The sequence below is a fragment of the Balaenoptera physalus genome, assembly GCF_965194825.1.
Source record: "Balaenoptera physalus genome assembly, chromosome: 10".
Lineage (NCBI taxonomy): Eukaryota > Metazoa > Chordata > Mammalia > Artiodactyla > Balaenopteridae > Balaenoptera > Balaenoptera physalus.
In genome coordinates this window covers 10696653-10711054 of record NC_138889.1, presented here as the reverse complement: position 1 = coordinate 10711054, position 14402 = coordinate 10696653, and the positions used below count along the sequence as shown (strand labels likewise).

Sequence of the window (14402 nt, the reverse complement as noted above, 5' to 3'; positions counted from 1 at the left end):
TTTTCTCCATCACTTACCTGCACTGTTTGCCATGTATATAGTTGATACTCCAAAAATATGGACCGATTGAATGACAGTCTCTGGATTGGCCTCTGTGTGTCCCATCTTTTGCTTCTCCAATATGTATTTCACACTGTCACCAGAACTGCTGTTCCTCAAATACAGGTTGATAATGTCACTGCCCCCCCTCAAGAAAAAAACCCCAGCAAAACTTGAATAGCATCCCTTTGTTTAAAGAGTAAACTAAACTTTAAATACTCACCAATATGACCCTCTTGTTTGTCCATCCTCATCTCCTCTATGTCCTTCCATAAGCCCTGACTTCTTTCTCCCTATTTTCAAAAACTCTCCATGGGTTTTTTTCTCTTCAGTGCCTTTACTCAAACGTTTCCTTTACTCCAGAATGCTCCATTCCTCTTTTCTACTGAAATTCATACGTTAAGTCTTCACTTAAATACTAATTCCTCCATGGAGCCTTCCTAGACCACCTCTTTCCCTCTGGTTAAAATTTATCGATTTTCCACTCACACCTGTTAGTGCTTACATTTTGCACTTAATTAATTCTGCCCTGCTAGGCTGTATGCTCCAGCGCACATCCCGTGTCACGCTTGTCTTGCTGTCTCCCCAGCGCTTAGTAAGGAACCTCACACAGTGCTGTAGCTTAGCATGTACTCTTAGAATTAAACTGAATGGAAAATCTACGCGAGTAGTCATGCTTCCTAACACAGGTCTTATAACAGAGACTTAATTAGGTACAAAAAGGCCAACATTTATAGAGCACTTCCTAGGTGCCAAGCGCTATTCTAAGTGCCCTACGCTGTTCAGATGCTCTCACAACAGCTGCAGGAGGGAGACACTATTTTTTAAAAATATTTATTTATTTATTTGGCTGCTCCGGGTCTTAGTTGTGGCACGCGGAATCTAGTTCCCTGACCAGGGATCGAACCCAGACCCCCTGCATTGTGAGTGCAGAGTCTTAACCACTGGACCACCAGGGAAGTCCCGTAGACACTATTAATTATCCTGATTTTTTTTAGGTGCGGAGACAGAGACAAAAAGAGAAATTAAATAACTCATCACCAAATCCAACAGCTGGTAAGTGGTGGAAAGGGTCAGAAGCTCAGAGAACAGGCCTGTGGGCCTGTGCACGCAGTCACTAGTTTACAGTGCCCATAGTATTTGGACCCTTCCGAGGAAAGCAGCAGGTAACCCAGAGCAGGCCACCTGCCTCCTCTGGAATGGACGACAAGGAGACGGGTGGGGTGACCGCAGGAAGTCTTTTCCAGCCCTGATGATGTCCTTTGGAAGATGTAGAGGACAAGTGATGATGTCTGTCCGCAAGATCAGGGTCAGCCAAATGTTGTGCAGAATAGTCTGGATTGACTCCGAAGCCTTTCGATGAGCAATTAAACGAGGGAGGCTTATCTGGTGACAGTCCTCCCGGGGTGACGTCACGGCTCACCCTGGCATGGGCCCCCGAAGGCTGGCGGAAGCGTGCTGCCAACCTTGCGCGTTTCCCAAGGCTGAGAGGCCTCGCCAGCGCACCATCCTTGGGAACTGAGACCCAAGGAAAAGTCTTGCAGCTCTTTCTTCCTTTTTCTCAGAAGGAGAAGCTGGACGTGGAGGCTGGTCCACTGTGGTTTTGTTTAGAACGTGCTTAGCCAGCCAGCATCCTCCAGCGTCCTCTCATCACACAAGCTGAGCGCAGAAACCGCACTGATGGCTTCAGTCACGAGCCCCTGCATAGGGTGATGAGGTGGGGATTAGAGCAAGGAGCAGACTCAGGCTCCCAGGGGAGGGCTTGAGCTCACTCCCTCCAATTTCACCGGCCCCCGCTGTCCCTGCTCCGGGCTCCTTGTCCTTCACCACCCTCGGATTTCTGTTTCACGGTGCAAGATATTAACGCTGTCTGTGGGTTTCAGGGAGGTATTTAGTATCCAGTAATCAAAACGCCCTGGGCCAGAAATGCATCAGTTCAAATGGACTTTGTTTTAGGCATACGTGAATTGCTTTTATTTAAAAGAGAGAGAACCTGGGGCCCACAGACCCATGATGGTTGGGCCTTTACGAGATCATTCTTTCCTGCCTCTGCCTCTTAACTGGGCCCCAGTTACCTTTAAAGATGTGCAGAGAAAGCCACCCTCTAACCATCTTTGGTCATCCATTCCAGCCCTTAATTGGCCTTTCTCCCGGGAAATGTTTATCATCTAACCTGAATCTCCCACACAGAGTACTACACAAACTCATTTCCTCTTGGTTGGCAACAGAAGAAGTGTTTCAGTATATGATCCGGCCGTGCTTCATTTTGTATTTGAAGACAGTTCATTACACTGCTCTTATGGCCTTGTCCACATTTCTATCAGGATTTCCAGTTTCTCTGATAGCAACAAGTTCCTCTTCGTGAATGCCCACTGCCCACTTCTTTCTCTGGCCCGTGAGCCAGCGCATGGGTCTGGCTATTCTGATGTCATGAGGGAGAGAGAGTCTGTGTCCTCACCTTGAGGGGGGGCACTGACTGTCCTGTGGCAGCCGCGTTGGAGGGGACACGCCTGTCCGTGCTATGGGGAGCTGCCTGCCCTTGGCATCCCTGGGGCTGGAGGGATGTGGGTGGGTGGTGACCTGCCCCTTCTGCCTCCCAATCACTTGGGTGGGCACCCAGGAGAAATCTAGCTTCTCAGCTGCTATTTTTCACTTAAGTTCCCTCCTGGAAGTTTCTGCTGAATAATGGACTCTGGAGTTTGCGGGGCTCCAGAAGTAATAGACAGGTGTTGGATGTCTTGTGTCTGCAGGAAAAGGGAGCCTGAACAGTTGAGAATAAACAACAGTTGCTTGGTAATATGAGCTCCTTTCATTAAAGTCAGAGGCCTGGCTGTGAGCTGGGGGCAGGGAGGCCTGGTTGGCCTGGCACCACCTGTCTGGAGAGCCAGAGGTGAGGGCAGTTTCCCAGGGAACCGCCGAGTCGGCTGAGAGTGAAATATGGGAGAGAAGTGGTAGGGTGGGGGGACTTGGGAGGAATGCAGTGGCTCAGATTCTGAAGCTCTTTAGTCCTGACCCCCTGACACCAGCTCCTTTGAGAAATTGTTTTGTAGAACTTTGCACTTCCCTTTCCACACTTGTAAAATAACGGATGGAACTGAATAGCCACACGTCGTTTCGTGACATACCCAACTAAAATCAGGGCTGGTAAAATGCTGGTGCTCCAAGGGACCTGCTTTCCAGAGCTGATGCATTTGGTGAGATTTGGGTGGCCTCTAAGTGGCTTCAGGTGACCCAGGTTCAAGTTCTGGCTTTGTCATGGATCAGTTATTGTGTTCTTATCTCTGACCTTGGATATCTTTCTGTGCCTCACTTCAATAAATTATAAAATGAGGGTAATAACATCTGTCCTTCTCACTGCTAGGGTCACTGGGAAGATAAACTATTACATATGAGAAAGCCTTTGCGACAGTGTAAAGGTTGCTTTACAAACAAAACACACAGGACACTGGACAGAATCAAAGGAAGGACAAACTTGGTCCTTCCTTCAATGTGTGTAGTTTTCACAGCAGTGATGACTTGCAGCTGGAGGGCATTTCATTTTCAAACTAGTGTCCCATTTATCATCTTCCTTGACAGTGCCACAGTGGAAAGGAAACAGCGGAGGGTGGTGGGATGGGGATGTGTTTTAAAAAAAAAAATTTTTTTTTTTTACTGAAGTAGAGTTGATTTGCAATGTTGTGTTAGTTTCTGGTGGATGTGTTTTGAGTAGGGCTTTATTGGGTGACAAGTACCGTCTTTTCTTTAAGCCGAGACTGCAGGTGGAGGTGAGCTAGGACAGTGGCTGGGGGCTTCAGGTACTCTGGGTATCTGCTTCTCAAGTGAAACTGTTGCAGACTTAGTGTGGAGGAGGTTTTCCCTCAGGCCAGGAGAAGTGTAAATGATCACTCTCAACTACTGCTGGGCACAAGGCTTAAGTTAAACCTCATAGGGTTTTAGATTTTAGGTCCAGCATCTCTTGTGGGTGGAAAAGGGGCTGAAGTGTGTGGGAGGAGGAAGCTGCTTGCTTTTCTTCCTTTCAAGGGGCGTACATTTAAATTCAAAGGGCGCACGGTCCCCTTAAGGGGGCCGCTCCCCTTGCTGAATCTTCCTCTCCCCAAAATATCCATGGAACCTTCTGGCCCCTGTCTGTGCACCCTCCTGTTTTGTTCCATCTTGTTTTGTTTTTTGGCTTCCCAGTGAACGGTAGTGAGCCCACCCACCTTCCTTTTGCCCCTTAAACACCTGAGACGCCGCTCTCTTAGTTCAACAGCCCCCCTTAACAAGCAGTTTCCTTGAACTGAAAAGTTACCAGATCCCCGGCAACCCGCTCGTCTGTGGAGGAAATCCAAGGCAGTGAGCAGCTCTGTGGCTTAGCTCCGGACCCTGAAGTTCGGAGGGACAGCCTGCCTTCCTTGGCATTCCCGGAGCCGGAGGCAGTATCCTGCTGCTTGCCAGGCCTGACACCTGATGGGAAGGAGTTTATCCTTTCCGGGACACAACCAGGAGTTAAAATAGAGTGATTCCAAGCCACCCTTGAGAAAGCCAGTGGCCGGATGTGGAGAAGAGTCAGAAATAAGACAGGCCCGCTGTTCCAGGGAGTCATTTACAGGTGGGCCTGGCTCTGGCTTTTCGGCTTCAGTCTCTCTCTCTCCCTGAGCAAAACATACTTCCCTCAGATTCCTGGCCTCATGGAGGTTGTGCAGGGTCACAATGCCTTGAGCTCCCCACCTGTATCATTGCAGGGCATGGTGGACCCATGGCCAGCTGTCACACTTGAACTGCAGTGACATATTTTCTTACAGTGAGTTCTGGTGGTCTTTAGGAATGTGATTTTTTTCCTCAGCTTTGGGACACTTGTGAAATGTTCTCATGACCTTCATGCTGGCACAGAAGCTGGGCATTGTTTCCCTACTGGACTCACGGAGAGGGGCAGAGAGGACTGGGTGAATTGCATTGTAGACTTAATGGTGCATTATTTGTACTCCTACTGGTCTCTTTGAAAGCCATCGTCTCTACTTTGGTTCTCACGTGCAGGACTTACTGGAGAGGCACATGCGCTGGGCTGGGAGGAAAGATGGGCGGTAACAGTCTATGATCTAGTAGCTGGGCTGCTTTAGACTCGGTCCTGACAGAGGGCTCCTCGGTAAGGTGGATCAGTTCTAGGGCCAATCCCTTGGGGTGGTACCTGGGTCTAGAGAGTGAGGGGTTCAGGATAGCTTGGGACACTACAGGACTGATCCAGACTTCCTAGGTTCCATGACCTGGGGACATACAGACTTTTTGTGACCCAGTCCATGCCCCTTGCAGGTTGAAGCAGACTGGATCCAGCCCCCAGGAATGTAAAGGGAGTGCCCTTAGCTCCCTGAGACTCACTTTGCTGGATGTTTCGCCTTCTAGGTGCTCAGCTTCCTCTCATTTCATTCTGTGCTTGGGATGGGGCTCTGGTATTGACGGGGTCACTCCAGATGCACGGAGATCACTCCCGTTTCCTGACTGGTCCTGTGTCTCTCAGGTCCTACTGTCTGTCCTTCCTCCATATGTCATGTCTGCTGTCCTCTCTTCTCAGCCTGTCATTTTGGAAGCAGTCTCCAGAACCTTGCTGTCTCCCTCTCCCTCCCAGGCTTCCTGTGCCCACCCCCCTGCACCCCAAGTTATTCAGAGAAAGCACCTTTCTCAGGAGAGGAGATCCAGCCCACGAGTCCCTAGTTTTCCCTCAACCCTGTATCCTGGGTGGCCCTGGCGAGTCAGGACTGAATTCCTCGGTTCCTCCCTTCCCCTGCTCCCCCTCAAAGAAAGAGCAGGCAGTTAGATTAATGAGAGCTGCCTGGCCAGCAGTCGCTTTGAGAAAGTTTGGGCTGTGATCCTATTTCATTCGGCTGATTGGAGCAGCCTTGGCTCGGAGGTGGCGTCCCTCCCCAGGGATCCCGCGTACAGTTACGCTAGCTGTCGCCGCCTGTGCACGCCCTTTCTGGACAGCAGTGACCCCCGCTCCTCGGCCCCTGCTCCTCCTCTTTTGTTTTCATCCAGCGTCTGCTTCCTCTCTCTCTCTCCCTCTGCCTCTTCCTCCCGCTCTCTGCCTCCCTGCAGCGCCAAGACGGCTCCCCAGCCTAGTCCGCCGAACGCAAACCGCTGAGAGTTTGCCGAGCCGCCCCCGCTGGGGCCCGGGCCGCCGAGTCCCGCTCGGGCACGGCCGCCGCCAGCCGGCGAGGGAGCGCCGCCGAAGGAGAAGCAGCGGGCGCGCGAGGGGAGCCCCGGAGGGCGGCCGGGCGGCCGAGTTAGACTCCGGGGCGGTCGCGCCGCGGGCCCCCGCGCTCCCCCGCGCTCCCCCGTTCCGCGCGGCGCTCCGGGAGACGAACTTGCTCCGCTCGCGGCTCGAGTGGCGAGCGTTTCCTAACGTGAGAGGCCGGGCGCCGCGGGCGAGGGGCGGGGAGCGCGGCCGGCGGGCGGCGAGGCGCCGGGCGGAGGCGGCGGGCCCCATGCCGGCGGCCAACATGATGGAGAGCCTGCAGCCGCCCGCCCTGCAGGTGCCCGAGCCGCGGGGCGCGCCCGAGGGCAACCGGGTCTGGTCCAGCTCGTCGACCCCCACGCTCCGCCGCCGGCGTTTCAAGATGCGCCGCACCAAAAATGTGCAGGAGCCGAGCCTGGAGGCCGGGCTGAGCCGGGAACTGCCCGGCGTCTTGGCTCCGGGCAAGGAGTTTCTGCAGCTGCCGTCCATCGAGATCACGCCCTCCAGCGACGAGGACACCCCGTGGTCCAACTGCTCCACGCCCAGCGCTTCCCCGCGCCGCAAACGCTTCCTCCTCCGCAAGTGGCTGCGGGTGAGTGAGCGGAAGGAGTGCAGCGAAAGCAGGTACGTGCCTGTCCCGCCCCAGCCTTCTTCCCTTTTCCTCCCCCGGCCTCCCCACAGCCGTCGGGGAGGTGGGGTGGGGGTGTGCCCAGGGCACCCCGGGGAACTTCGCCGAGGATTGCAGGAGCCCTTCGCCAGGGTGGACGGCTTCCCCACGTGTCACCCATCTCCCCAGTCCCTGCCGGGGGGGCCGGTGACTTTCCATTACACCCGTACTCGGGGCTTCATGCTGCGTTCCATCCCATTGGATCCTCACAGCAACATGAATACTAACAACCATAGCAGCTGATGTTTATTGAACACTTATCATTCTCGGTCAGTATGATGAGCACTTCACGGTGCATCTCCACATTTAATCCCCACGAAACCTCTTTGAGGTGGGTACTCCTGTCAGTCCCATTGTACAGACAGGGATCGTAGAAGGCAAGACGTTAAGTGGCTCCTCCACTCAGACTTCAGTTTCTAAGCTCCATTTCAATTTTTATTATTTTATTTTTGGCCACCCCCGGTTGCCTTTCCTGGCCCCCATGTGTAGAGGAGGTGGCGGAGTATTCACATTGAGTGAGTCACATTTCTTATCACACAGAATCTTTAGACATCTAGGCCTGGTCCACACCATTATGGTTTGTGCCAGCTACTTCTTGTCTGGATAAATGTGGCATCGGAGTAGTCGGGAAGTTTGCTTTCCCTAGGCAGAGAACTGGTGTAGAAGACCATAGGGCAGCTCCACACAACCTTGGCCAGGGGTTGTGTTTGAGCCAAGGCCATTGCCTGGTGGAGGAGGGGGGGCAGTCCTCGATGGCTCATTGATGTCTTGGGCCCTACCCATTTACCTTCAGACTCTAGGGCCCTGTCTCCTAACAGTGGTCTGTGCCTTTGCGTGGGGCAGACAAGTGATTGGCCACCTTCCCCGGGACTCCTCCTCCCAGTCTATTCAATTCCATTCATTTCAGTTCAACAAGTATTTATTGGATGTTCTTGTGAGTTCAGTCTGGTACCAGCTAATGGTGCTATGGCCAGGAGGCAGGGAGGGAGGGTGGGTAGAGCTGGGTAGAGTGTGGGGATGTGGAAGTTGAGAAGGAGGATGGGAGGAGACTTGGATAAGAAATTACGGCATGTGAGTTTCCCTGGTATTGAGGAGATGGAATCTTTGGAAGACATATACTGTGTGTGCCATGTGGTACAGAAGACTTCTGGAAGGAAGAGGCTCAAACCACAACACGTACAGAAAAGTAGTAGAAAACAGGAAGAATATAATGTCAGGGGCATGAGATCAGGAAAGGGGAACAGTACAGATGAAGGCATAAGAACAGGGTGAGATGTGTCGTTGAGGGGGCGCTGAGGAATTGGGCTGGGTTACACAGATGATGAGCATTTTAAGCCTGCCAGGCTTCCTTTCTCTTTTTTGGTTGTAATGACTGGATGTGGTTATCCCTGCAGGCGCAGATGTAAAGCTTGGTTCTGGGGCTTTTTGGGGACCTGAGGATAACAATTCTTTCTGTACTCTTACTTCATCCTGTCACCTTTTCCAGAGAGTAGAGGGAAATGGGGCAAGCTTGGTGGGAGCTAATCTTGAACTAAAATAGTTCATCCGTGTTTGTCAGCTTTCCCCTCAAATGTGAGAAACCCTAAAAGAGGCCCTATTTTGATCCTGAGATTCTGCCATGTATACTGAGGACAGCATATGGGGAAGATTCTTAACGCTGGTAGCCAGGGAAGGGATAGGGGAGGGTTTGGTTAGATTTAGGGAAGTCTGTCTTGGTTTTGAGAGTTGTCTAAAGGTGCAGTGGAGGGACTTCCCTGGCCGTCCAGTGGTTAGGACTCTGCACTTTCACTGCCAAGGGCACGGGTTCGATTCCTGGTCCAGGAACTAAGATCTCTGCAAGTCGTGTGGGCAAAAAAAAATTTTAGTGGAATCTTCATTTTTGTTGGAGCAGGAAACATACTTTTAAATCAGGAAGGGTTTTCACCTTCGAGGAGTAGTTTAAAAACTGGCAGTTGGGGAATTCCCTGGTGGTCCAGTGGTTAGGACTCCACACTCTCACTGCCAAGGCCCAGGTTCGATCCCTGGTCGGGGAACTAAAATCCCACAAGCCGCATGGCACAGCACACCCCCAGATGGCAGTTGTTTTCAATGGCGGCTTGCTGGATTAGAAGAATGTATGTACATATGTATAAAAAGACAATCTCTGGATTCAAACCCAAATTTGTCTGACTCAGATCTCTACTCTTAACCACTGTTAAACTGCCTCCTGTTGGACTCTATCTCGACTTTTAGGCCTTGGAAGTAGAAGGCTTCTTGGAAAGAAAAGAAGCAGTCAAGTGAAGGGGTGCTTGTAAATGGCCAAGATGATTCCCTGAGGAGGAATTGACATTTAGAGGCAATAGGGCACAAAGAGAATTGGAACTCAAGTCAGGAGACCTGGGTTTAAATTTAAGTTCTGTCATTGCTTCGCTGTGGAACCTTGGACACCTCCCTTCACCTCTGTTTCATCTTCTCCATCTGTGGATTAGTGGGAGGTCTCAAGTGATACACGTGGAACTGTTGTGTAAACGTCCTCTTGCTGTGCAAGGGGGAAGGATTATTGTCATCATTCTGTGAGCGGCTCACATGGAGTGGATGTGTGCTTGAGAGCATAGGTTACATACTCACGTGTCCTGGAGCAGGACCTGGGACTCCTCACATGTTACACGTTCTGGATATAATGATTGGAAAGTGACCCAGCTCAGGCTTGGATTAGGGGGATTAGCACACCAGGCCCAGCACAGCGTCCTTCCTCTTCACTGTCCCCACCCCAAGTCTACCTCTCCGCAACAGAGAAAAGCCCCTTTCAGGCCTGCGATGCAATTCTGTCTGATGTGGTAGAAGGCACGGGGTCAAGAGGGCCTCAGCTTGTGGATTTTAACTGCACAAAGATGAAAATATAAAGAGAATCAGGAGACCCCTTTCTTTTCCTTAATCCTGGGAAGAAAGAAGTAGAGAAAACGGTGAAGTTAGCAAAGACCTTGGGGGCCAGTACTCTGAGTCCAATTTTGTCTGTTTCATCCTTGGATCTTCACTGTCTAGCACTGTCCTTGGCCTTTCGTCATGATCAATAGATGTTTATTGATGTGCAAATTAATAACGATTGCGTGAATGATTCCTTCTTCTCTCCTCTTTGGAGTGAAATTATCCTTATTCATGAATGAGGGAAAATTTCCTGGAGGACATGAGTCCAGAACTGAGTTTTTTGATGTGTGACAGCTTTATTGAGATATAATTTACATGCCATACAATTTAGTCAGTTTTAAAGTACATAATTCAGTGGTTTTTAGTATATTCACAAATATGTGTAACTATCACCACAGTCAATTTTAGAACATTTTCATGACCTCGACAAGAAACCCATACCCTTTGTATATCACCTTCAATCCCCCTCTACTCCTCGCCCCCAGCCCTAGGCAATCACGAATCTACTTTCTGTGGAGAGCTGAGTTTTGAATGGGAACCAGAAGCCTCTGGTGAAGGCAGTTTGGGTGTGTTGGCTTGAAGATGGGGATGGATGACCAAGTGTGGTCTTGATGAGGGATGTGGAAAAATGAGGGTGGTGAGGTGATGGGCCGACAGACTATGATTTATGCTGGAGAGTTTGCACTTCAATTAGTCAGTCAGTCAACAAAGATGTATTGAGATCCTATGGACAGTGTGCTTTGTCTGCAAAGAGGATTCAACTCAACGGGGAGCCATTGTAGGTTCCGGAACCCAGGAGAGACATGCTCAGAGTGGTATTGGAGGCAACGAATTCTTGCTGTTCTCTGTGAACCGGGTGCGAGGTAGAGGCCTGAGCCTTGCACTGTTCTTCCGGCACTTACTGTTACAGCTGGGAATTGTCATCTTAGCCACTGTTTAACATAAGGTGGCACCGTTTTTTGCTGGCCGCGTTGCCCTCTGAGCTCCACGGATAACGTAGTCTGAAGTTGATGGGGCAGGCTTTTAGAATTAGTACCTGCGTGTCTGCCCAAATCCCTTGGCCATAACTGGTTGTGGTGATTGTTCAAAACCCAAATTGAGGATTAGAGTCCCTCTCTCACCCGCTGGATTACGGCAAGAGGTCAGAATTGGACAGAGACACAACTTTTGTGATGGCATCCTGACATCATTCTCTGGAGGGGGAAAGGAGCGCTGACAAGGGGCAAGGGTGTAGGTGTGGCCGCCCGACGGCAGGCTGTCTGTCTGGGGGACACAGAAGCGCTTCTCTGCTCTGTCTCCCCAGGACGCCCTCCTTATTATCACCTCTTGCACCACTTTCCCGTGGCAGTTCTGTCCCCTCTTCTGTGTGACACATCTACCCTGTCATGACTTCTGCTCGGCTGCACACCTGACCTCAGGTGGCGCCTCTCACTGATTCTGCCAGCCTGGCGAGCCTGGTTATCTAACTGTTGCCAGTCTAGCCGGCATGTGGGTTTGCACGTAATGATTATTCATCATTGGTATGTTTATCGTAAGTCTTCATCCCCTTCCTCTGACCTTCGGAGGGAGTCTTGCTTTCGGTTTCAGCTCAGTTTCCAGGGAGCAGGCTGATGTGTGCTGCGCCCATTAGCTCGGTGCGGACCCTGACATCTAGGAGAAGCACAGAGAGTGTGGGAGGGAGGTAATTCACGTCTTTCTTCACACAAAGCATCAAACAGGAGACCTGTGATTTGTCAGCAGATTAAATAAGTAATTGGTGCTGGATAAGGTTAAACTAGGAAAAACCTCTCTCCCAGACCCTTATTTCCTTGAGGGCGGGGACTGCATCTTACTTTCTGCTAAGAGCCTTAAATACACATTTAATCCTCACAACAAACCCCCAGGTGGGTTTTACAGCTGAGGAACCTTAAGTTCAGAGATTCACTTGCTCCTGGTCGCACAGAAGCAAGGGTGAGATCGGAATCACGTTCTTCTGATTCCAGAGCCCGCGCTCTTCACAGCTACACTGAACCATCTCCCCGGGGCCTGGGAATAGTTGGCCCTTGCGTGTTTGAGATCACACCCACGTGGAAAGGGAGGTTCTGAAGGAGGTCGGGAGGATGGGAAGGCCACTGAGGATAAGTGTGTAGGTGTCAGAGGTCAGAGGTCAGCACGGGGATGTGTGAGGGCGGTGCTACCTGGCGTAGGTGAACTGCTCCGTGAGAAGCAGCCAACCTTGGGCTGTAGATGTGGTTTCCAGATTCAAAGAGTCTGTGGAAACGGAGAAGGTAGATCCAAGCCCCGTGGGCTGATTCACACTGGCCAGTTTCCTCCATGGCAGTTGGTATTTCGAGAGTTTCCGTGGTGGTTTTGCACTCAGGAAGTGCCAGTTCCATGTCAGGGGAGAGACTGGGATTTTCATGGGGCAGATTAACAGGTGATAACTCTGCCCTGCTTGGTTAGTTTCTCCCAGGTGTACCGTCTGTACGCCAGTTGCTATGCTGGGCACTGATAACTGCTTCCAGGGTAACTCCGGAGTTTTCCTTAGGGCGCGTGAATGGCTGAGCTGCCGGTGGGGAATTTCCTTCTTGACCCCAGTGGGTGAGCTGCTGGGCCCTGAAGCGGGCGTTCAGATACAGAGCCCAGCTGGCCTGAGAGCCCAGGCGTGGTTGCAGGGTCGCTGTGTGTACAAGAGTTTTACAAAGTCTGCAGGCTTTTCCTGGAGGCTTTGCCCTCTTGGGGTTCTTTCCTCCAAAGCCCATATCAGTGCAGTGACTCGCTAAGGGGCAGTTGTACCTGGTGTGAAGGGAGATGCTTTTCAACATCTTTCGGGGTGGGTGGGAGGTCTGTGAGCTCTTGTCCTGTGACTTTGGAGCCTAAGGAACCTTCCTTCTCTAGGAGGAGATGGTGAGGTTTCCTTTCGGGGATGCATAACGGAAAATCAGATGTGGAAGGAAGGCAGGATGGAGATGCCTCAAGCTGGGGCACAGAGATGTCAGGCCGTGGCCTGCCCCCGCCAGCCTCCATGCCACTGCGGGCAGCCAGGTGCCGCCTCCTGAAGATAGCCCTGGTGTCAAATATTCTTCCCTGTTTTCAGACCATGTGTCTGGGTAATCTTCATCAAAATCATCACTAGGAAGGTGCGGCTGTTCCTTAGCTAAGACCAGTGGTAAAGAGGAGACAGAGGAGGACACCCATGGCTTTTTCATTTGAGGCCCTGATACACCTTTTGGGTCAGATGCTGTGAAGCCCTTTCTTCTGCATCCTTTGTACGTATTCTAACTGGCTCTGGTTGTTCCACCCTGATTTTGTGGATAAGATAAAGGAAACGGGTGATTAGGCACGTCTCAGTGGCAGATCTGGGTTACAGTCTGGAACTCAGGCCTCTGACCTAAAGTCTGGGCTAATTTCTATCTGTCACGTCTCTGGAGCTTCTGCCAGCCTGGTGCCTCCTTCCTCCATGATCTGACCACAGAGGTTTTTTGGTCTTTGCTGCTTCTGGTTCACAAGTTTAGTCAGGAAATGAGGGGGCTGAGTGAGGGGACTGAAAAAAATAATCCACAACCCACTTGGTTTTTCCACTTTCTTTTGCAACTATGCAAAAAGAATTTGCCTTGGGGCCCCGTTTGGGCAGGGGTGAGTGCGGTAACCCATGTATCATTTGCTCCAGCAATTAGGAAAATACAGAAAGATGATGGACCGTTAGTTTAGCAATACTGTTTTTTTTTTTTTTTTTGAAGCAGCTGCGTAGCGCAGGGAGATCAGCTCGGTGCTTTGAGACCACCTAGAGGGGTGGGATAAGGAGGGTGGGAGGGAGACGCAAGAGGGAGGGGATATGGGAATATACATAGCAATACATTTGAGTCTCTCCAAGGGTTTTCCAGCTTGTCTTTTTTTTTTTAACTCAATTTACTGTTTTTATTTATGTGTGTATTTATTTATTGCCCATGTTGGGTCTTCGTTGCTGCTTGGGGTCTTTCTTTAATTGCCGCGAGCAGAGGCTACTCTTCGTTGCGGTGCACGGGCTTCTCATTGCGGTGGCTTCTCTTGTTGTGGAGCACGGGCTTCTCGGTGCTCGGGCTTCAGTAGTTGTAGCACGCGGGCTCAGTAGTTGTGGCTTGCGGGCTCTACAGCGCAGGCTCAGTAGTTGTGGCTCGAGGGCTTAGTTGCTCCGCAGCACGTGGGATCTTCCCAGACCAGGGATCGAATCTGTGTCCCCTGCATTGGCAGGCGGATTCTTAACCACTGCGCCACCAGGGAAGTCCCCCCAGCTTGTCTTAAAAGAAATTTTTACATGATAAAAGTCAATGAATATTGTATGTGTGATCAAATAGCTAGTTAATATAAAACTTTTGGACAGTAGGGAAAAGGAAAAGAGCTCATCATTTTACTATGCTAACCCAAACATTAGTAGCATGCTTGGTGCATTATCTCCCGGTATTTTTTCTCATTCAGAGGCTTTTTTTGGCCATGCCACGTGGCTTGTGAGATCTTAGTTCCCCGACCAGGGATCAAACCCTTGCCCCCTGCAGTGGAAGCGTGGAGTCCTAACCACTGGACTGCCAGGGAATTCCCCAGAGTTTCTTTCTGATTGAAACTTTCCTTTTT

At 51.0% G+C, this 14402-nt stretch overlaps 1 protein-coding gene across 9 annotated transcripts in view; it reads left to right on the top strand.

Moving 5' to 3' along the window:
• The window catches only part of GRAMD1B (GRAM domain containing 1B), a 196896-nt gene that overhangs the window by 17206 nt on the left and 165288 nt on the right, over positions 1-14402 (top strand). For 3 of the 9 annotated variants that reach the window (XM_082410866.1, XM_082410867.1, XM_082410858.1), the window contains exons 2-3: positions 1038-1095; positions 6106-6868. The exons of 1 other annotated variant lie outside the window; for it this stretch is intronic. In XM_082410866.1, the coding sequence (XP_082266992.1) occupies positions 1038-1095; positions 6106-6868 (821 nt within the window). Of the gene's footprint in view, positions 1-1037; positions 1096-6105; positions 6869-9143; positions 14399-14402 lie in introns of those variants that run through there. 5 more of the 9 variants (XM_082410861.1, XM_082410860.1, XM_082410857.1 and 2 more) reach the window with 3 other exon arrangements.